This window comes from Arachis hypogaea, chromosome 17 (assembly GCF_003086295.3).
Source record: "Arachis hypogaea cultivar Tifrunner chromosome 17, arahy.Tifrunner.gnm2.J5K5, whole genome shotgun sequence".
Lineage (NCBI taxonomy): Eukaryota > Viridiplantae > Streptophyta > Magnoliopsida > Fabales > Fabaceae > Arachis > Arachis hypogaea.
In genome coordinates this window covers 49,585,202-49,608,160 of record NC_092052.1, presented here as the reverse complement: position 1 = coordinate 49,608,160, position 22,959 = coordinate 49,585,202, and the positions used below count along the sequence as shown (strand labels likewise).

The following is a 22,959-nucleotide window of genomic DNA, read 5'->3' as shown; positions in this document are numbered from 1 at the left end:
AGAAACCCTAGTGGACAAGACAGAGAATGAATTCGTACTAGAACAAGTAGAAGAAGCTATCATTGCTCAAGAAGAAGAGTTGGTTGAAGATCTAGGAGATGCAGAACCTCCATGTGAAAGTCAAGACATAGAGCCTCCTTCCAAGACGGTTGAATTTGATGCTGAGGAGGGTGTACCACCTCCAAAGCATATCATAGTTGAAGACTTGGAAGAGGTTGATCAAGAGATGGAGATTCAAGAAGAAGAAGCATAACCTCCCATGCCCTTGGAAAGCAATGAAGAGGAGATTAAATTGGAAGAGAGCTGCCAAGAGGAAGAGGTTGAAAGTGAAGAAGCTCGCAAAGAGGTGGTAATTATCAGAGAAGAGCACAAGGGAGTGGAACTTGCAATTTCATTAAAAATACCTCCCCCTAAGTTGCCATCATCCTTCACAACATTCAAGTGGGTAAAATTCATATCCCTTAGCTTTCTAATTCCACTTGAATATGGGCTACTAGAGACGGATGGTCAACTTAGAGCTCTTTGTGGCATTAAGAGTAAGAGGAAGATGACCAGTGATAAGAATTGTCAAGCAAGGTTCATCATGGTTGGAAGCTTTAAGTTTAAATGCAAAGGTTGGTATAAAGCTCAACTGAATGGGTCTAGGAAGTTGTTTGGTCGCTGCAATGAGAATTCATATCACCTTTCACCCGGCTGGAAAAATACAGATCAAGACAAAAACGGGTGTAAAAGTAAAGTTTGGGATCCTGGAATCTGTTCTGGCATTTGTCACTCCGGGAGCCTAAGAATCTGTTTGAAGTTTCTTAAGGGCTTTACATGCTTAGTTTGGGATCCCGGAGGACACTGGAATCGCAAACATTGGTGGAGATTCCTGGATGGGTTCAAGCACAAGCCACCATAACAGGAAGCTTACCAAATGTCCAACTTAAGGACTTTAACTAAAAGTGCTAGGTGGGAGACAACCCACCATGGTATGATCGTTCATTTTTCATTTTTTATTTATTTGTTTTCGAATTTTATTTTATTTTATTATATTGAACCTGGAGTTTTGCATTAACACTGCATTCTGCATCTTTTTTTTCAGATTATCAAAAAAAAAAGCGAGCACGCGACGCGACCGCATCAGCGACGCGTCCGCGTCGCAAGGAGATGGGAGACAATATTAATATGAACAGAGAGTTTCGCAGGAGCAGTGCTGGAGGCGTGCCAATGGCACAAATCACCCCACGCGACCGCGTCACCCACGCGGCTGCGTGACCTGAAATCGACGTCAACCGGGTGCATGGCCGAAAGTTGAGCTGGAGTTGGGCTGGAATCGTGCTGGAAGCCCAAGCCTCACCACGCGAACGCGTGTCCCACGCGTCCGCGTCATATCCCCATGATGGCCACTCACGCGATCGCGTCAACCACGCGACCGCGTCACCCAGGATTTTGGCAATACTAAGTTTTGAACAGAGAGTTGTGCGACCACGAGGCTGCACTCGCGCCACTAGCACAAATCGAGTCACGCGATCGCGTGCCCCACGCGTCCGCGTCGCCTAACCTTATTGTGCACCACGCGACCGCGTCACCCATGCGACCGCGTCGCCAGCGTCGCACAACCTATCCAGATTAGTGCCAATTTTCTTATCTTTTCTTCTCCGAATCCTTATTCTTCTTATCTTTTCTTACTTCTTTTTTTTTTCTTCCCTTTTTATTCTCTCTCACTTCCATTTTATTTTATTTAATTCATTTGCATACTTTCATTCATTATATATTTTTATTTTTCTAAAATTATTATTGGTGTTCAAATATTCTTATTCAACTGTTACATCTTTTCTGGTATTTTCTTGATGCTTAGTGACTTGTTTTATTTTGAATAGGTAATACTATTTATATCAATGCCAATCTTTTATACCTGTATTACTTTTACATTGATATGAATTTATATTATCTCTCCTTACCCACACTCTCTCCCTCATTGTTGCAATATTTTGCACCACTAGTATGCCATGTGCTTCTATTATTTTCTCACTTGCATGTTGTAAGCTACCATGTAATTGAGACCCTCACTTTTGGCATTAACCAACCCATGTTTTATTTGTCTTCTATCTTTGCTTTGGGTTACTTTTCTTCCCTTTTTCTTTCAGGATGGCCACCAGGAAGAGAACCGGAAGACGTTCACATGGGAGAGACAAACAAGTTTCTACGCACATTCCTTGATGAGAAAAGCGTCAGTTGAAACAACCCGTCCACCTGCACATCTCAGCATGCACCGAGGACGGTGCAATCTTTAAGTGTGGGGAGGTCGATACCGATCTCCATGGGTTAGTTACCTTCTTCTCAACACCATTGTTTTATTTTCTTTGTTTGTTTGTTCGTTGTTGCATTTGCATGATTGATTGCATATTTGTTTGATTTTTGCATATTTTACCACTTGGTTGAAGTAATATTTTCTTTTTCAAGAAACCTTTTAAGAGTATTTCACTAATTTGAATAAAATTTTTTGTTACACTTGTTTGAAGAAATATTATATTGGAACATGGTTTAGAGCTCGAACACACAAAATCTGTGAGATTTTTGAGCCTAATTGATTGGTTGCATTTTGTCAACCAATAATTTATTTTTGATGTGTGTTTTCTCTCTCAAATTGTGATCTTTGTCTTTCTTGATTCTATATTTCCATTATTTAATGTATGCATGCACTTATATGATTGAGGCCTTTGTTTCACTGAGCTTACATACCCATATGGCCTTAACCCTTCATTATCCTTTACAAACCACTTTGAGCCTATTATACCCCTTTGTTCTTTACTTTAGCACATCATTAAATCTAAGCGGAAAACAATAATGTCCTTAAATTTGAATCCTTGGTTAGCTTAGACTAGTGAGAGTGCTCATGAATTAAGTGTGGGGAAAAGTGGGTTTGGAAGCATATTGGTTTGAGAATTGAGTATGTTAGAATTTTCTGAAAATGTGAAAGAATGTTGAGAATATGTTCATGCATTCAATACTTTAATCATATGCATTGAAAAAAAAAGAGAAGAAAAATAAAGGAGAAAAAGAAAAGAAAAAGAGCAAATAAAAGGGGACAAAATGCCCTAAAGTAAGTGGTGAAAGCAATGCATATGAGTTGTACTTGAAATTAGAATGCATGAATATGTGGAAAACATGGTTAATGGATAGTTAGATGTGGTATTATGATTACATGGATTGTCTAAAGTTAGGTGGAAAGTTTAAGATTAATTAAGGATTCAAATTTTAGTCCACTTGACCAAATACAATCCTACCTTGACCCTAACCCCATTACAACCCTTAAAAGACCTTTTGATATGTGTATTTGTGCATGAAATTTATGTTGATTGTTAGATGAAGAGCAAGCCTTAGAAATCAAGGATAGTAGAGAATTGAGAGAATCGAACCTTAAACACATGAGTGATTAGAGTGTATACACTTCCAGTGAGGGTTCGATGCTCGATTCTTGGTTCCCGGCTTTCATGAGCTATTTTCTTCTTGCAAGTCTATTTGTACTCTATTTTGTAATTTGAATTAGTAAAATCCAGTTCATATTTGTTCTTAAAAGATTTGTTTACTTTTAACCAAGTAGGTAGAAATATTTTGCATTTAGTTGCATTCATATAGATAGGTTGCATTTCATACATTCTACCATTCCTCTTCATCTTTATAGCTTCTCTTGAGCTTAGCATGAGGACATGCTAATGTTTAAGTATGGGGAGGTTGATAAACCACTATTTTATGGTTTATCTTGTGCTCAATTGAGTGGATTTCATCAACTCTTTACCCACTTATTCATAATATTTGCATGGTTTTACATTTACCTTCCTAATTATGTGCTTTGATTGAAAACATGCTTCTTTGGTCTTAATTTGCTAATATTAATCCTCTCTTATTACCATTAGATGCCTTGATATGTGTGTTAAGTGATTTCAGAGATTACAGGACAGGAATGGCTCAGAGGATGAAAAGGAAGCATGCAAAAATGGAAGGAATACAAGAAGTTAGAGAAATTGCTAAGCTGTCCAGCCTGACCTCTTCGCACTCAAACGGCTATAACTTTAGCTACAGAGGTCCAAATGACGCGGTTTTAGTTGCGTTGAAAAGCTAACGTCCGGGGCTTCGATTTGATATATAATATGTTATAGTTTCCCTGACGTTAGGCGATGCGACCGCGTGATCCATGCGGTCGAGTCGCAGTGTCGGAAATCCAGCGTGGCAAAATTCGAATGCAGCGAATTCTGGACTATTTCTGACCCAGTTTGCGGCCCAGAAAACACAGATTAGAGGCTATAAAGTGGGGGATTGCATCCATTCATGAGAGGGCTCTCATATTTACAATTTTAGGAGTAGATGTAGTTTTTAGAGAGAGAGATTCTCTCCTCTCTCTTAGGATTAGGATTTAGGATTTCTCTCAGTTTTAGGAGTGACTCTCAATCCCAGGTTCTTTATTTTTATTTATTTTCTCAATTTAATTTATGAACATCTATGCCAGATTTAATTTCTTTTGTTAATGCAATTCGAGGTATTTTCAGATGTAAGATTCTTTGCTTATATTGATGCTTTTAATTTAATTTAGATATTTTTCTCCCTTTTGGCTTTGGTCAAGTGATTGGTAGTACTTGAGTTATCAAACTCAGCAAGTGATTGAAATTGGCAGATTTTGCTTTAGCTAGGATTGCTCTAACACTAGTCTCTCCACAGGAGTTGACTAGGACTTGAGAATCAAGCTAATCAGTCCACTTAACCTTCCTTTGTTTAATAAAGGCTGACCAAGTGGGATTAAAATCCAATTCTCTTCACACTTGATAAGGATAACTAGGATATGAATTCCAATTCTTATACCTTGCTAAGAGATTTTATTATTATTATTTTATTTTACTTGTCATATAACATATTCCCTTCTTACTTCCAAAATCCCAATTTACAAACTCATAGCCAATAATAAGAACATACCTCCCTGCAATTCCTTGAGAAGACGACCCGAGGTTTGAATACTCGGTTATCAATTTCAAAGGGGTTTGTTACTTGTGACAACCAAAACATTTGTATGAAAGGAATTTTGAAGGTTTAGAAACTATACTTGGCAAAATTTGAAACCAGCGAATTCTGGACTGTTTGTGACCCAGTTTGCGGCTCAGAAAACACAGATTAGAGGTTATAAAGTGGGAGACTGCATCCATTCATGAGAGGGCTCTCATATTTACAATTTTAGGAGTATATGTAGTTTTTACAGAGAGAGGTTCTCTCCTCTCTCTTAGGATTAGGATTTAGGATTTCTCTTAGTTTTAGGAGTGACTCTCAATCCCAGGTTCTTTATTTTTATTTATTTTCTCAATTTAATTTATGAACATCTATGCCAGATTTAATTTCTTTTGTTAATGCAATTCGAGGTATTTTCAGATTTAAGATTGCTTTGCTTATATTGATGCTTTTAATTTAATTTAGATATTTTTCTCCCTTTTGGCTTTGGTCAAGTGATTGGTAGTACTTGAGTTATCAAACTCAGCAAGTGATTGAAATTGGCAGATTTTGCTTTAGCTAGGATTGCTCTAACACTAGTCTCTCCACAGGAGTTGACTATGACTTGAGAATCAAGCTAATCAGTCTACTTAACCTTCCTTTGTTTAATAAAGGCTGACCAAGTGGGATTAAAATCCAATTCTCTTCACACTTGATAAGGATAACTAGGATAGGAATTCCAATTCTTATACCTTGCCAAGAGATTTTATTATTATTATTTTATTTTACTTGTCATATAACATATTCCCTCCTTACTTCCAAAACCCCAATTTACAAACTCATAACCAATAATAGGAACATACCTCCCTGCAATTCCTTGAGAAGACGACCCGAGGTTTGAATACTCGGTTATCAATTTCAAAGGGGTTTGTTACTTGTGACAACCAAAACGTTTGTATGAAAGGACTTTTGAAGGTTTAGAAACTATACTTGCAACGAGGATTTATCCACAAATTTCTAGACCACGCAAAAGTTCTCTCATCAAGTAGCTTGGCCAAATTGAGGTTGTTTCCTTCATGAAGTAGGGCGGCAAGAGGAAGGAAAAGCTTCTGCATTTGAACACTTTGAGAGCAGAAGATAATTGCATTTAGCCAGTAGAACAAAAAGGCCACGTGTTCATCATCTGTAACAGTGCTACCCTTTGCGCCCATATGGTGAACAATGAAGTCACTGTAGGAAGTTGTGGGGACAATGTTGTACTGTTGCCTAGGTTGCATATTGGAGGTGAAATTTAGAGGATTAATCGGGAGTCCTGTAATAGCAGCTACATCTAGAAGTGACATACCAATCATCCCACAAGGAAGGTGAAAATTATTGGTAGTTTTGTTCTAGAAAAAGGTTACAGCTCCAATCATCCAAGGGAGCGTCGAAGGAGAAAAGTGAGAAAGTCTAAGAAGATCTTGAATCCCGAGATCCCCCCAAGCAACGCTCTTCGATGGAGTAAGACGCTCATACCAGGCTATGAAGTTAGTTCCACGAGGGGTGATTTTCGGGTTATTCCTAAAGGGTTTTTGAATGGTAAAGAAAGAGATGTCAAGGTCTTGACTAATCAACAAATCTTCCCCTTGAGCATTGGGGAAGAAAGGAAGTTTTTTGTTCGCTCTTTCTAAATTCTCAATAGGACCAATAAAACAATGGGTATCTTCACCCACAGTAAAGGGAATGAGGATCCTGGAGTCATCAAATTGAAGATGTGGGTCATCGATGACTTCGTCATTTACCTGGTTTAACACATGTAAGGACGGAGGAGCTGGTGGTTACACCATAAGACGTTTGCCCTTGTTCTGAGCAGCAATGTGGGACGAAAAAGCAGCCATTGATGAGGAAAGAAAAGCGAAGAACGAGAAATAGAAGTTTTACAAGAAGGAGGAATGAAAGAGAAGTTGAGAGAATAAGAATTCGAGAAAGTTGAGCAAAGATGGAAGTGTTGAATTTAAAGGGAGTTTTTGTTTAGCCGTTATTACAGAGGGAATTCAAAGAGAAAGGAGGTAGCTTTGCGAAGAAGGCGAAGTGGTGGAGAGAGAAAGTGTGAATCGTGGGAGACGTGTTAAACGGGTCATAATTAATGGAGAAGGTAAATGTAATTATGATCAGTTAAGGTGACTGAAAACTGAATTAGGATTAAGTATTTCATCTTCCAAGAAATGACTTCGAAGGCAAACACATTAATCTTAGGGGGCAATTTGTTAGTCAAAATATTTACTTTCGAAACATTGAGCTGATTCAAAATGTTGGTGAAGGGTCAGGAAAGAAATAGAGGCCGAAAAGACGCATGTGCAAGCGTTAAGTGGAAATTATTTGACACGTACTCGATTTCAATACCTTGACAAATCAGGCAATTACTCGAATGAAGAATCGAATAGTTGTTCGAACGGAGAATCGAGTAGTTACACGAATAGGGAAGTCGAAGTCTCTCTCTGAGTTAAGAAGTTGTTGGTAATGCTCATGGGCAAAAGAGCGGGAACAGTTACCTAGGAATTCGCATACAAGGCAGCATCATGCAATTAATGGTCGGTTATGGAAGTAAGCTATAAATATTAGTAAGTTTTAGGAAATAGGGGTTGGAACTTCTTTTCAGAAATACATTCAAGCACACTCATATCCCAGCGAATTCCTGAGTCTACATTCGTGTTCGATTTCTGTAGGATTCCTTCCATGTCTTTATCTTTCAATTTATGGTTTTCAGTAATCTTTACTTATCCTGCTCAATTTATCTTTCAAGCAACTTTAATTTCCTTGTTTAATTTTATATTTCAGAACCTTTAATTTCCATGTCTGAAGTCCTTCGATTCAATCGAAGGCATCTTTATTGCTTTCTTTAAAATTCAATGCAAATCATTTCGATTTCAGTCAATTTTACTTTTTAAATCCTTTATTTTACACTTCTTTTAACCTGAACTTATTTTCTATCTTAATACTCGTCTAATTCGAAAACCTTTGATGCACTTATAGATAACTGGTACCTGCAAAAGAGGAGTTGGTTTCGCTCCCAAACCATTAGAATCGAACTGCTATCGATTTATTAAAAATCGGTAAAACACAAAGAAAATTAGACAAAAATAGTCATAACTTGTCTTATTTAATATTTATTAATTATTGCGACAATTAATGAATGCTAAATAAAATAAATTTTTCTGGTTTTTTTTATCTCTCTAGTATTATTGTAAAATTTATGGGTCTTCACTTCACCTATTAAGTGGTGTAAAATACATTATTATCTTTTGAAAGGAGAGAGTGGCATGGAGGCACAATACAAGGACAAAGCAGTGAAAAGAATAATTTTAGTTAAATTTAGACAACTTAAATCAACAAGTCAACAAGTGTCATTAGTGACTAGATAAAAAAAAATCAGCTAATCAAAAATTGACCTGCCATGTGATGTATATTATATGTTGAGTAGGAAGAGTTGGTTAAAAATCATTAATTTTGGTAGATATATATATATTTTTTATTTCATAAACAAAAAACTCTTATATAAGATCATTAATTTTTTTTAAATAATAAGTATGAAGTGTAAATACTTTTTAAGTTAGAGATGGCAACGGTACAGGGTGAGGGTGGGGATATCTTCTCATTTCCTGTCTTCATCTCTGTCCTAGATTTGTTTCTCGTCCTCACTCCAATCTCCGTCGTGAGAAAACATTGTCCCCATCCTCATTTTTTTGCAGATCTTCATTTTCCACAGAAATTTATTTTTCATCTTCCTATATTGATCATTTATATGAAAGTTATAATGAAAAAAAAAATCAAAAAACATTATTAAAACATATAAGGACACAGTCACGTAGCAGTGAAAAGGAGAAATGACGTCGCGATCAAAGACAATTAGGCAGTGACAGGGTGATGACACAATATGAACTGAGTAGGAGTGGTAAGGGGTATGATTGTGATGCTATGAGATATTGAGATTTGCGAGTTCTGGCCTTTTGGGGTGACTGGAGAATGAGACGATACAATGTTAGTATTATGGAAAGAAGAGAAGACACTTTTGAAATTAGGGTTAGGTTTTTCAATATATAATATGTGAAATGACTAAAAAATTTATTAAAATTATTAAAGATATTTAAGTAAATTTAATAATTCGGAAATTAGTTGAGACAGGACGAAGATCTTCACTTGAGTCTCCACGTCTATTTTGGAAAAATTTTGACCCCCTTCCCATCTTTGCAGAAAAAATTCCTCGTCTTCAAATCTCTATTTGAGACTGTCTTTGCGAAGATTTTCGCGCTTCGAAGAGTTTTGTCATCCCTATTCTAAATTGCTAATTTAATTCTTAAATTTTAACTAAAAAAATTAACATAAACCTATTTTCATAGAAAATATGTGAGCTTTCATAGATGTGCCGATGTGGTGATATAACTGATGACCCTACACATTATTGTATTGTTATTAAATTCAACTCAACTTGTCCGATTTGATCGGAAAATCGCTCACTCGATCACTTGACCAAGTTGAGTACTCGCTGGACCGTGCTCCCATCAGACTTGAAGAGACCTGAGTCAACCTGTCGGGTTTTGAAAAAAAAAAGTGTGACCCGGCCGATTTATACAACTCGGATCGGGTATTTGTTTGTTTTTTTTTTTTCCAAAAAGAGAAGAAACTGCGTCCTACACTACACCAGCTTCAATCCAAAACCCCTAGCGTCACCAAAAAGAAAAAACACCAAAACCCTAACTCTTCTAACTCATCTCACCCTCAGACTCTCATATCTCCCTCAATTCTGAGTAGGGGTGGCAAACGGGCCTAAACTCGCCGGGCCATCCCACGTAACCCGCCAAAAAAGGCGGGCCGGACTGAAAAATTGGGACCGCCAAATAGCAAAAACCCGCCTAACCCGCGGGCTTTGGCGGGGCGGGGCGGGCTTCCCCACCGGGCTTGGTATTTTTTTAGTGAGGGGGTATTTTTACAATTTTTTGGCCAAAACCTAACTTCCCCCAACCTAACTTACAAGAGTATGAAGATAAAAATTGAGTGGTTTGGATTATGTTTATGTTACTTTGGAGACAATATTTATAATTATGTTTTAAATTATGTTTATTTCACTTTGGAGAGAATATTTATACTTATGTTTTGGATGAAAACTTGGTTTATAATTATGTTTATTAGATATTTATAATTACAAAGATTTTATTGTTTATACATATAAAAAATAAGATTTTTTATGCCTTTAAAAATTATAATAGTTAAAAGTAAAAAATAGAAGAGATTTTTTTATATCTTTATATATATTATTTAATAGTTAAAAGTAAAAAAAAAAAAGAGGATATTTGGCGGGCGTAGCCCGCCAGCCCGCTAGCCCGCCGTTAGGCGGGGCGGGCTGGGATTTTTTGACCGCCTCACTAGGCGGGGCGGGCTTCCCCGCTTGCCACCTCTAATTCTGAGACTCAAACTCTCTCGTCTTTCTTATTGCCTAGCCCTCTACATTCAGTCTCACTCAAGTCTCGTCTCAGTCACACTCGCCGGCGTCTCGCGGCTTTCCTCATCGTCTCACTCGAGTCTCGTCCCTAGGCTCCTCGTCGCGGCAGCAGAAGCAACACGTGGGATCCGCTTGCTTCGTCGCCTTCCGTGGGCTCGTCGTGTGGCTTTGGTGCGCACTTGTTCTTCATTTTTTGTTTTATTCCCTGACTCTGTGTTTAGAAATTAACAAATCATTGAATGATTATAGGATTTTGTGTTTTTGTTCAAATCATTGATTTGCTCTGGCTTTGGTGTGCTGCTGTGGGTTATGGGTTATGGGTGTGTTGTTGTGTGTTTTATGGCTCTGTTGAGCTACTGTGGGTTCTGGGTGTGCTGTTGTGTGTTTTGTGGCTCTGCTGTGTTGCTGCTGCTGCTTGGTGTTTTTGTTGAAATCATTAATGATTATTTGTTAAATTTTTTTAGTCAGTTGTTAATGTGCTTTGAATTGGCCAGTTCTGGGCATTGCCCATTTCGCATTATTTTGCCATGTCACATGCTTGTAATTACTTTATATTCAGTTAGGTCTCACAGTTTTAGTTAAGCATTACTTGCTTGGTCCAGTAAGTATGCTCTCTGGTTTCCTAGAGTAAACAGTTTGTGAATTCATGAATATTATAATGTTTCTTGGAGACAAATCCACAGGGGGAGCATTGCATAATCTCATGTTAACAACAGAGACAAAATGTTCACCTCACTACACTATATAATCATGCATCCAGGCTCATATATATTTCTAGTTAGTTTGTAGTTTTGTACTATAAGTGACTTGCACATATCATTGTAAAAGAAAAAAATAACATTGATTACATTGTTTGTTGAAAATGTGCAAACTTAAGTCATGAAAGTTGCTTGTATAATGTGAGATCTCAATGAATAAGTAGCTTTGCATTGTATTCAATGATTATTTTAACCTTCAGTGTTGTCTTCTTATCTATTTCTATGCTATTAATTCATCTCTACAGGTTGCTTGAGGTATTCTAAAATAGATCAAAAGGCACTCTTGTGTCATGTTTTACCTATTTGTCAAGTATATTAGTATATTTTGTAATATTAATGTATTTATGCGATGAATTCCTATTATTTGTAATATTAAGGAGATGGATTCAGCATTAATATGTACAAGGTTGGTTCAATTTGTTTGATCTTTTTTTATTCCTTGCATTAGGAAAGAGACGAAAGAAATATTGTTGTTTGAATGACAGTGTTGTCATGAAACAAAAAGTGGGTTGAGTTAGCTACACCCAAAACCACACACTTTGATATACATGGTTGATTATTTATCTTCTAGTCAATGAATTTATAGAAACCACTGCAAGAAATTTAAGCCACCAAGAGTTGAAAAGAGGGGTATTCATGTAGTGTTTTAAAATTTGAAAATTATTTTTAGATTTATATAGACTATAATTATATTTAGGATGTTTATTTATAATTTATTTATTATTTTATTTTAAAATAGTTTTTTCGGCTGAACTACGGTTAGACCGGTTGGACCAATAAATCAGTGAACCAGTGATTAGAGCAATTCGATGACCGGTCTGGTTCTCAAAACCTTGGTATTTTGAGATGTTGCTGAATTGCTGATTAATTAATTTGCCTTGTTGCTGATCTAAATGTTGCTGTAAATCATGAGTGAACTTGGATTTGTTGAATTTGTTGTTTTAAGTTGAATTTGTTGCTGAAAATATCACTGAGCTAATTTTTTGGTTGATGAAAATCATCACTGAGTTGAATTTATTGCCAATTATCATCACTGAACCTTGAATTTGTAGCTGTCTTGCTGAAATAATCACTTAGCTAAACTTTTTGTTGCTGTAAATCATCTTTGGAGCTAAATTTTTTGTTGCTGAAAATTATCATGGTTGAATTTGTTGATGAAATTATCAATGAGTCGGATTTGTTGCTGTAAGAATAGATTTGATTCTTAGTATTGATTCATTTGATTCTTACATAGGCAATATTGAGTTGGTATAATTAGTTAAATTTAGTTTTTAATTAGTTTGTTAATTATTCCAATTTGTCTTGATACATTTGATTTACTTATTGTGTTATGTTTTGCTCTCTACATTTAAATGGAGAAAGTATTTTTGTACTATTGACTAGTATATTTTCTATTTTTGCTTAGTTATGTTTAAGAATTATTAATGTGTTTATAAAGACATTTTGAATTTTTAACTTTAAGCTTATTTTTTGTAATTTTGTATTTATATTTAATTGTGATTAAGTCAGCCGATTCAACTAATAACCCACCGGTTGAACCAGTGAATCGGTGACCCCGTCGTAACTATGCCTTATTGTTATTTATTAGTTTAAGGGTTCGCCGTCAACTATAAGGCTAGGGTGCTGCCATTAGTGCAACCTGCATTCCCGAATTGTGGTGTCTGTGATGGCGGCGACAACAACCAAAAACATATTGAAAGAAACGGTGCAGCGATATGAAGAAGACGCAAGCGACGATAAGAGCTTCGAGGAGCTCGGTGTGGACGCTCGTCTCATTCGTGCCTTGCTCAAGAAAGGAATCGACAAGCCCACACCAATTCAGAGAGTCGCTATTCCACTCATTCTGGTCACTCTCTAGCCCCCCTTACTTCTAATTGTTAGTTAGCCAGTTAGTTAGTTAGTCAGTTATTAGTTACAAGATTAGATATTATTGTCAGTGGCAACGACTTTCTGTTTTGCCGAGTTTCGATATAGCTGGTTGGTTGGTTGGTTAAGTTAGTTAGAAGTTGGTTAGGTTTTACGAGATTCTGTGCATTCTGCAATGTAGGGTCTCCAATTAGGGAAGCTCACTAGTTCATTTGTTTTTTTAGGAAGGTAAGGATGTGGTTGCTCGTGCGAAGACAGGTTCTGGGAAGACGTTTGCTTACCTTCTCCCCATGCTACAGAAACTATTCGCTAATGTTGATCACAAGAAGCAGGCACCCAATGCTTTTGTTCTTGTTCCGACTCGCGAGCTGTGTCAACAGGTTGGTTTTCTTTAGCTTTGTTAAAGATGTTCTCTTTGTGTGTGTTTTCCTTTTTCGTTCTACTTTGCTAATATGTTTCAATTGGATTGTGATTTCAGGTCTACACAGAGGTTGTGTCACTCATTGAGTTATGCCGAGTTCAACTGAAAGTCGCCCAATTGAATAGCAATATGCAAGCTTCTGATCTGGTTAGTTACCATGCCTTCTTTTTTGTTATTGTTTCTTCATTATCACTAGTTTTCGGAGCCAATTTTTATTTGTATGTGATGCCATGATGTGTGGAAATTTTATTATTTTGTTTGTAATTGTTAGTTCGTAGTGCATGCTGCGTAAATCTTATTGCTATCTTTGTTCTGCATTGGGTTTGCAGCGTGCAGCTCTGACTGGACCTCCTGATATTTTGATATCCACACCTGCTTGCCTAGCAAAGTGCTTGTTTGATGGTGTACTTCAACCAGCTTCCATTAATGCTACGCTTGAAACTCTAATTCTTGATGAGGTGAAATCAGATGTAGCATATTGTTTGTATAGTATCTAGTTGTCTACATTTTATTCTTAGTTGAACATTTTCTAGGACAGCTGTCGGTTTCTTTCTTCATATCGAGTACTTTATGTTCACACTGGACTTCGATTGCATTTTGCAAAATCTGACCTGCTATGTGTTGACAAGAATAACTTGATTAGATGACTAGATACTTTTTTTTTTGGTTTCCATGGTTCTTATCAACTTTCAATTTCCAAATACTGGAAATATCATTCTAATCCAAGTTAAAGATGAATAACCCTTGATTGTGCTACTCATTTTTGCATCTAATGAGTGATATTCTCAATTCTTGTGCTTCCAGGCAGATCTTCTATTATCATATGGATATGAAAATGATATAAAATCTTTTACGCCTCATGTACCCAGAAGTTGCCAGTGTCTTCTTATGTCCGCAACATCAAGGTGTGTTATTTTGCATCATCAGTGTTTCTGCCACTTGTCATGCTTGTTTTGCTCAATTATTTAATTATCATGAGCATGTACATCTCTCATTCTTCAATTCTGTTTTTGTTGTGCTTGAATCTTGTTTCATTATATTAGATAATAGGTGACTGAAAACAGGTAGTTAAATTCTTGCACTTTTGTAAACACCTTGATTACTATAGCAAAATTGGCTCAATAAAATTTTGTTGGCAAGTGTTTTGTTGTTTAAGATCGTTGATCATTCCATGACTTTATTCTAGGACTGATCTTACATTGCATATGTCTATGGTTTAAGGTCTATTCAATTATATTGATTTGTTTGAGACGTACTATTGACTCATGCAGTACTGATGTTGACAAACTAAAGAAGTTGATTCTACACAATCCATTCATTTTGACTTTGCCTGAAGTGGGAAATAATAAGGATGACGTCATCCCAAAAAATGTTCAGCAGTTCTGGGTGAGACATTACTTTCTTCTCATATCTTTGGTATTATGAAGTAGTTGGGATTATGTTAATTCTTTTGTGCATCTGCAACAATATTGCATCACATATTCACTCACATCTGTGTACACTCTAGAAATGGGGATGATCTTTTATGTTTATATATTTATTTGATTTGGGGTGTGAAGAGTTTTAGTCCTTGAAAATAAAATCGTAATTTGATCCATTCGCACTTGGGAAAAATGTTAGGCTTGTTATCATTTTTTTTTATTATCTTACATGTCACCTCCGTGGAGGGTGCTTAAATATATTTTTAAATATGTTTTCCTTTCTGCAGGTGATTCCTGATTCAATATTATTACTTTGGAGTTAATAATCCTTTAACATTTTTCATCAAATATCTTTTTCTCAGATCTTGTGCCCTGCCAATGATAAATTGCTCTACACCCTTGCTGTTTTGAAGTTGGAGTTAGTGCAAAAGAAAGTTCTGATATTCACTAATGACATAGACATGAGTTTCAGATTGAAATTGTTCCTAGAAAAGGTATACACAGTTGTTCTTATGCATTCAATGAATTGAATCCAACTAATTTTATGTTAGTTACATCATGCATGTCATACACGAATGTTAGCACATATACATAATATTGTATTAGACTTGCATTGACTTTTGTACAGTGTCAGTATAATGGATAATGAATAAAATTCTTGTCTCACTTATTCCTTCTTTCATTTTTTATCAAAATGTTTTGGATTAAAGTTTAAATCAACCTGTAGTATCTTGATGGAGTTTGTAACTGTTATTGTTCTATCTCTTGCTTCTCGACCTCATTAAAAAATTCCTCTGCACCAATGCTCGTGGTCTAAACCCTAAACATTTAGACTTGAGTTGGGATTATTTTGTTGTCATCATTGCTTCCTCTATCTAATTTTTCCCATGTTTTTTTCTAGTTTGGGATTAAGTCTGCTGTTTTAAATGCTGAGTTGCCACAGAATTCCCGACTTCATATTCTTGAGGTATGCAATATTATCCAGTTTACTTCCTCCTTTTTCTGTTTATTTTATTTTATATTTTTAAATGATTGCTGATATGTCATATGGCTTTTGGCACTTAACATAGCACTAAGGCTTTTTCTTCCAAGTGAAGAATTAGAACTTAATAAATATATGTTTTCTTAAGATGTGGGTTTTATTATTATTTGTGGGTTTATATTGTTTCTCATGATTTTGATATATCTGAATTTATCAGGAGTTCAATGCTGGTCTGTTTGATTATCTTATTGCAACTGATGTCAGTCAGTCGAAGGAGAAGGATGAAGCACCTAAAGAAGGCAAAGGATCACGAAAGTCTAGGAAACATAAACTTAAACTCGATTCTGAATTTGGAGTAGTAAGGGGAATTGATTTCAAAAATGTATTCACGGTAATCAACTCCTCCTTTCTGTGTATTTGTCATGCAGCTATCTATTACATGTTTGACATTGTTGCTCTGCTATGCCATTTTAGAAAGAGTTACACAATTGTAAATTTAATCTTGTGATTATGTCTGCATTCCATGGGGAAAATGCTCTGTATACTGAACTATTAGTTGTTAATTTTTTCCCTCCTTGATGGACAGGTTATAAACTTTGATATGCCTCAAAGTGTTGCAGGATATGTACATCGAATTGGACGTACAGGAAGAGCATATAGTTCTGGTGCTTCTATTTCTCTGGTGAGCTTATCCGACAAATAAAGCCTGCTTTTTTCCAGTGAGTGAATTCGAAGGCGTATATCCTTATCAGATTAGATTTGTTTGTTCGTCTCGTGTCCTGGTCCACTGGGTATACTAGAAAGATTAAAGGTGCACCAGCTATGCATTCCTGGCTAATTTATCTGTATGCCTTTGTTTCTTCGTAGGTTTCAACAGATGAGATGGAAACATTGGAAGAAGTAAAAGCTTTTGTTGGTGATGATGAAAACAAGGGCTCAAACACAATTGTGGAGTTTCCTTTCCTCACCAAGAATGCAGTTGAATCTTTGCGGTATAGGGCTGAGGTGATTTATCATTTCCTATTTTCCTTTACTCTTGAAGAAAAAACTTGTAAACAACCATAGCAATTCATTAATGCTTCAAGTAGTTAGTCTTTGAGTGACATGATATATTTTCTACTTCATTTTGATTTAAAATCTAGTTTAAAAATGGAATTACTTATTTAATTTGTTACATAGTTTGTGACTTTAAGAAAAAGGGCAGCCCAGTGCACGTTCCAGAGAATGGCTGCACCTAAAGGCATCAGGGACTGCTCCCAATAATTGTTGTTCCAAGGTTCCCCTTCCTGGTAGAGTTTGTGACTAAATTTAGAAAAATCGTTGTGTGCTTGTCGTTTCATTTGTATCTTAAGCTTGAGAATATTGATTGACAAGCCCGGTGTGTCTTTCCGCCATTTCTATTTTTCTTTTACTTGAAGATTTAGTGTATATGCATGTCATGGTATATTCACGGCATTAGAAAGATTTAGAAAAAAAATCTTCCTGTTCTTTTCTCTGATTTTAAGTGTATATGCATGGCATTCCTAATTATATTTGGAAATCATAGTTGCTTTTTTAGATAATATGTTTATCATAATGTTGCAGGACATTGGGAAGAGCGTAACTAAAATTGCTGTGCGAGAATCACGTGCTCAGGATTTGCGGAATGAAATTCTAAACTCTGAAAAGTGAGTACCTGATATTGGATGTGGCATGCTTGTGATTCTAGCTGTGTTATCTTTCTAATACGTTTGTTTGCTTTTCTAATTTAGGTTGAAGGCCCACTTTGAAAGTAATCCAAGAGACTTAGGTAATGAAACTAATTGGTTTTCTTGTGCCTGAGATGGGCACTTTTACATTTATATCTGAAGAAGTTAAATATTAAGGTTTCAAATTGTATTTGGGGTTGAGCAGATCTGTTGAAACATGACAAAGTTTTAAGCAAGAATGCACCTCCTTCGCACCTGCGTGATGTGCCTAACTACCTATTAGACAAGACCACCCAGGAGGCAAGGAAAATGGTCAAGCTTGCAAGTGATGCAATGGGAAATAATAATCATCGCAAGGGATTCAAGAAAAAACCAAAAACAGGTGGAGACCCTCTGAAGGCTATCTCTGCTGCGGTATGATAACTTTACCTCCCATGGATCTTACCTCTTTCCTAATTTGTGTTCATTTTCTATCTCGGACAGTGGGAGAGAGTGCAATGGGGAGAGGAGGGAGAAACAGGGGAAAAAAAGAAAAAATAAAAAAGAGGAAGACGCTTTAAAGATAAATTTTTGTAGTGTTTGGTGCAACGACAGTTTTGTTGTTTGGGGTGAATAAATTTTAATATGCTTGAGCCTTGAACCTTGAGCCGACACTATTGGATGGGGACGTATTAGTAATTATATAAAATTTGGAAAGATTTTGTAATGTTAGGATATTCTAAGGACTTGATTACCGGATCTTGGCAAATCTTAAGACTTATTTAAAAAAATTTAAAACTATATGTACTTAGTTGAAAATTTGGTCAAATCATTGAGGCTTACAGGTTAATTAGAAAATGAACACAACCACTAGAGCCGTTAGATCTTGTATGGATTTGTTTGTGTTAATGTCAATATAATACTTGGTAGATCTCAGGATAAATTTCAATTGTGCGAAGTTTTTTTTTTTTAGTTGTTATTTCTTTGTCCAATATGATATTTTATTTAAATATCTGTCTTTTTAGGTATCAAAAAGATCGCACAAAGGTGGAAGCCACAACAATAGCGGTGGTAGACATAAGCACAAAAGACTGACTGATTTATTCTAGAGTCTTGTAGCAGGCTCCACAATTTTGTTGTAATTTTGGTTCTAAATAGTATTGTAATTGTCGTGAAATTCAATCTAAAGCCAAAAGATTTGATTTAGACGATTCATTTCATTGACTGATAGGAAAAGGCAACATTGAAGCAAATATTATACCAAAAACAAAACATCAATGCGTTATTTAAGCGTTTTACACTAAACAACTTGTAGGACTTTTAACTTGTGCATTTCTATTAGACAGCAAAGAAGCCGACATATTAGATTTAGATGCATTAATGCAACATGAGCATTTCGATGGATGACTTTTGGTTGTCGATTCACGTCAAGTTTTTGCTTCTATCTCGATATTTCTCTTGTACACTTTAGGATTTTTAAGTCTCCAAGTAGATCCAATTCATCTATTATTGAACAGTTCATTCTTGATTCTATGAGAATTGTTATGAAAGCCTTTCATTTGCTTTTTTACAGTGGAAATCTTATTTTCTCTTTATATATCTTAATTTTTGGTCTAATTCTTCTTATGATCTATCTTGGTTCTATTATCTCTTCAATAAGTTTAGTAATGAGCATGGATTCTGATTTATTAACTATGCTGCATTCTTTTTGTAGCTTTATGTGCCGACAACAATGAATAAGAGGAGATAACCATGGTTCCCTTTGAGATGAGAACCAGTGGGGTAGGAGTGGGATTGGGGTTAGGGGATAGAAAGAAGCGGTACTAGAGGTTAAACCTTAGATCTATCTGATTGCAAGAATGATAGTATTTTCACTTTTTGCGTTGCCTTTTGATGTCAATGCCAAAGTTCCCTTGATTCTTGTTAAATAAGGTTTAATTTGGTATCTGAATTCTTATTCGATAATTAGGTTATTAAACTTTGAATATGTTGAGTTTATTCCTCGAGTTTTATAACTATAAATTAAGTTGGTCTTTTTGTTATCAATCTAGTGAAATTATATATGATTAATTGGCATTGTATTATGGGGGTTGCTACGGTGATGGCACCAACTTCATCTTCATGAGATGGAGGAGCATGTCCATTGAGAAATACGGAAAGTGTCCCTCTGATGTTGATTCATGAAGGTACTCAACTAATTCTGATTTGTCGGTCTCTTTTGCGAGGAGCAACTGCAGTAGGTTTTGTCTGAGAGTTATTGTTAACTTGTCGGTGAGTAATTTTGTTAACGTAGTGAATAATTTTTTATTAGTAAGATAAATTTAAGTTAAAAAAAAATAAGAAACCAAAATGAGAAAAGAAAATTGGATTGGATCGGATCTCGGACAATACTAGGTTGATATTAATTGGGCTATGCTGTGTAGTGGACATCCAAGTGCGAAGGATGGGCATGGAGATTTTCTTTCTATGGCAGGGCAGCGTAGGAAAGAGAAAAAGGGGAGAGGAAGAGTAGGGGGTTTTGTTTTGTTTTGTTTTGTTTGCCGATCAAATTTATGGGATGAGTGATTTTTTTTTTAATTTTATACAAGAACAAATTTTTATTCATAAAAATTGTTAAAAGATATTTATATATTTTGGAAAAAAATGTACATCTACATCTATACAAATAGATACATATCATGTATATTAAACTATAAACTGAGATGTATAATATTTAATTACAGAGATATAAGGTATCAGATAACAATGATGACCTTGATTTGAAGAGAAAGAGATTAGAGTGACTAAAAGTGGAAGAATATGAGAATGAGTATTATTGAATATTGAATTATTACATTATTATGCAGTATATATATTCTGTTATATAGAGTCTCAAAGTTGTTAGCTTTATACAGAAAGTTCTAACAGAAGTTTGTTAAATCAGTTAGCTCTATATGACTGATGTATCTCTTATACCATCCCCCCTCCCTCTCAAACTCATGGTCCTTTTACAGGAGACCCTGAATTTGTCTCTAAACCGGGTAAAGGAGCTTACGGACAATGGTTTGGTGAGGACATCAACAATCTGATCACAAGCCAACATATGAACCACATGAAGTTTACGTTGCTGAACCCTTTCTCGAACAACATGAAGGTCCAAGTCAAAATGCTTAGTCTTATTGTGAAGGATTGGATTTGCTGTAAGAAGAACAACACTTGTATTGTCACAATAAATGGTAGGAATAAATGCACATGATATCATTAATTCGGATAGAAGGTTTTGAAGCCATCTAATATCAGTTTCTACAGCTGCAATGCTCTGAAATTCTGCCTCAGCACTAGATCGACTCATAGACCGCTGCTTCCTACTAGGCCAGGCTACAATGTTGGATCCCAGAAAGACATATGAACCAGAGGTAGAGCATCGATCATCAACATCACTGTCCCAGTCTGAGTCTTCAAAGGCAAAGATCCTTAAGTCAGTACATGGTCGGAGAACAATCCCATGATCAATAGTGCCAGCAAGGTATCTAAGTATCCTTTTAACTCCTAGCCAATGTGGTAACTGAGGTTGATGCATAAATTGTGAAACTTTGTTCACAGCAAATGCAATTTCTGGTTTAGTGAGGGTCATATACTGTAAGGCACCTACCACTGACCTATACAAAGTGGGTTTGTCAAAAAATTCACCTTCAATATTAGAGAGCTTAGCAGTAGTGATCATGGGTGTTGGCATAGGATTAGAGTAATTCATACCAGCCCTATGCAGTAAATCCTTAATATACTTATATTGAGTTATAATGTAGGAACCTGAATCAGATTTAATGGCTTCTATGCCAAGAAAGTAATTAAACTCACCCAATTCCTTTAAGGAGAACATATAATGCAATTGTTTCATAAGTAGGGCAATTTCTTCATTGTTAGAACCAATAACTAAGATGTCATCAACATAAACAAGGATTAAATGGATGAAAAAGAGATATAACGGGTAAAAAGAGAAAGATTTGGCCGTGTGATTTTAAAGCCAAATTTTGAAAGAGTAGTGGATAGAGTCATGAACCACGAACGTGGTGCCTGCTTCAATCCATAAATGGATTTATGCAGTCGACAAACCTGATTAGAGTAATTGTCAACAGAGCATGGTGGTTGTTGCATATACATCGTCTCATGAAGAACACCATTCAAGAATGCATTATTGAAGTCATATTGAAAGATTTACCAACGTTTTGATAGAGAATCATAAGCATAACTCAGATTGTGGTTGGTTTACTGATTAGACTGAATACCTGATCAAAATCAACCCCTTCAACCTGGTGGAAGCCTTTGGCAACAAGCCTGGCTTTATACTTTAAAATAGAGCCATCAGGGTCTCTTTTGATAGCAAACACCCACCTACAACCAATGACATTATTATTCGGTGGAGGGCTGACAAGAGTCCATGTTTTTGTTCTAGAGAGAGCTTCCATCTCTTCTTTCATGGCTTGTAACCAATGAGGAGAGGTGGCTGTAACTGTGGTGTTTGGTGAAATGTTGTGAACAAGATCCAAAGGTTTGAAAATGTTGGATGTTAAGGCTCTGGGCATGGAGTGGCCAAATTTGGATCTAGTCACCATAGGGTGATGATTAGTGGTGGTGGAGGAAGAAGAGGGCATAGGTAAGTCAATGGTGATATCAAAAATGGGAATGGAAGGTCTGGGAGGCTTAATAGAAGTAGTAGTGTTTGGGATGGGTGATGAAGAGGTTGTAGGAGGTAAAAAGGGAGTCACTAATGTTGGTGCAAGTGGAGTAGGAGGAAGTCATGGTTGAAGAGAAGGAGCATTAGCTGGAGATGAAGAGGATTTAGAAATTAGGAGAAGAATACTCAGAGATGTTTGGTTGGAGGTTGCAGAGTTTGAAGAGGATTTTATTTCAGAATGAAAGAGAGTGGTGTAAAGAAAAATAGACTCATCAAATAAAATATGCCTAGAAACTATGATTTTACCTTCTGGTGTAAGGCATTTAAAACCCTTGTGATTGGGAGCATATCCTAAAATTACACAGAGATTAGACTTATAATCAAACTTATGAGTGTTGTAAGGCCTAAGGTATGGATAACAACCACATCCGAAAATTCTTAAAGAATGACAATCTGGTGACTTATGATGCAACATTTCATATGGTGTAATAGATGGTGATTTAGCAGTGGGAAGTCTGTTTATAAGATATACAACAGAGAGAAAGACATCATCCCAATGTTTTAGAGGGATTGAAGCAGTTGCAAGCATAGAAAGACCCATTTCAACAATGTGCCTATGCTTTCTCTCAGCCTTTCCATTTTGTTGGTGAGTGTACGGGCAAGAGAAGCGATGCACAATCCCATTAGAGGCCAAATAATCTGAAAAAGTTTCAGATAAGTACTCAAGGCCATGATCAGATTGCAACATCTTGATCTTG

The 22,959-nt window shown here is 36.1% G+C and overlaps 1 protein-coding gene across 1 annotated transcript; it reads left to right on the top strand.

The window, feature by feature from the left end:
* Positions 1-10,465: 10,465 nt before the first annotated feature.
* Positions 10,466-18,852, top strand: LOC112765729 (DEAD-box ATP-dependent RNA helicase 16). Its single transcript, XM_025811588.3, has 16 exons — positions 10,466-10,603; positions 12,779-13,036; positions 13,281-13,436; positions 13,535-13,624; positions 13,807-13,935; positions 14,282-14,382; positions 14,749-14,863; positions 15,261-15,392; positions 15,800-15,865; positions 16,098-16,271; positions 16,467-16,562; positions 16,748-16,885; positions 17,465-17,547; positions 17,632-17,669; positions 17,774-17,982; positions 18,573-18,852. Exons 2-16 carry the CDS (start codon positions 12,857-12,859, stop codon positions 18,654-18,656), a joined length of 1,791 nt encoding a protein of 596 aa, XP_025667373.1. The 5' UTR covers positions 10,466-10,603; positions 12,779-12,856; the 3' UTR covers positions 18,657-18,852.
* Positions 18,853-22,959: the final 4,107 nt, after the last annotated feature.

What these genes read in the sequence shown, in the direction of transcription:
- LOC112765729 (XM_025811588.3), top strand. Translation starts at nt 12,857, where the DNA reads ATGGCGGCGACAACAACCAAAAACATATTGAAAGAAACGGTGCAGCGA. An exon ending in CTCGCGAGCTGTGTCAACAG is followed by an intron (nt 13,437 to 13,534) that starts GTTGGTTTTCTT and finishes TTGTGATTTCAG; the next exon opens with GTCTACACAGAGGTTGTGTC. An exon ending in TGAAATTGTTCCTAGAAAAG is followed by an intron (nt 15,393 to 15,799) that starts GTATACACAGTT and finishes GTTTTTTTCTAG; the next exon opens with TTTGGGATTAAGTCTGCTGT.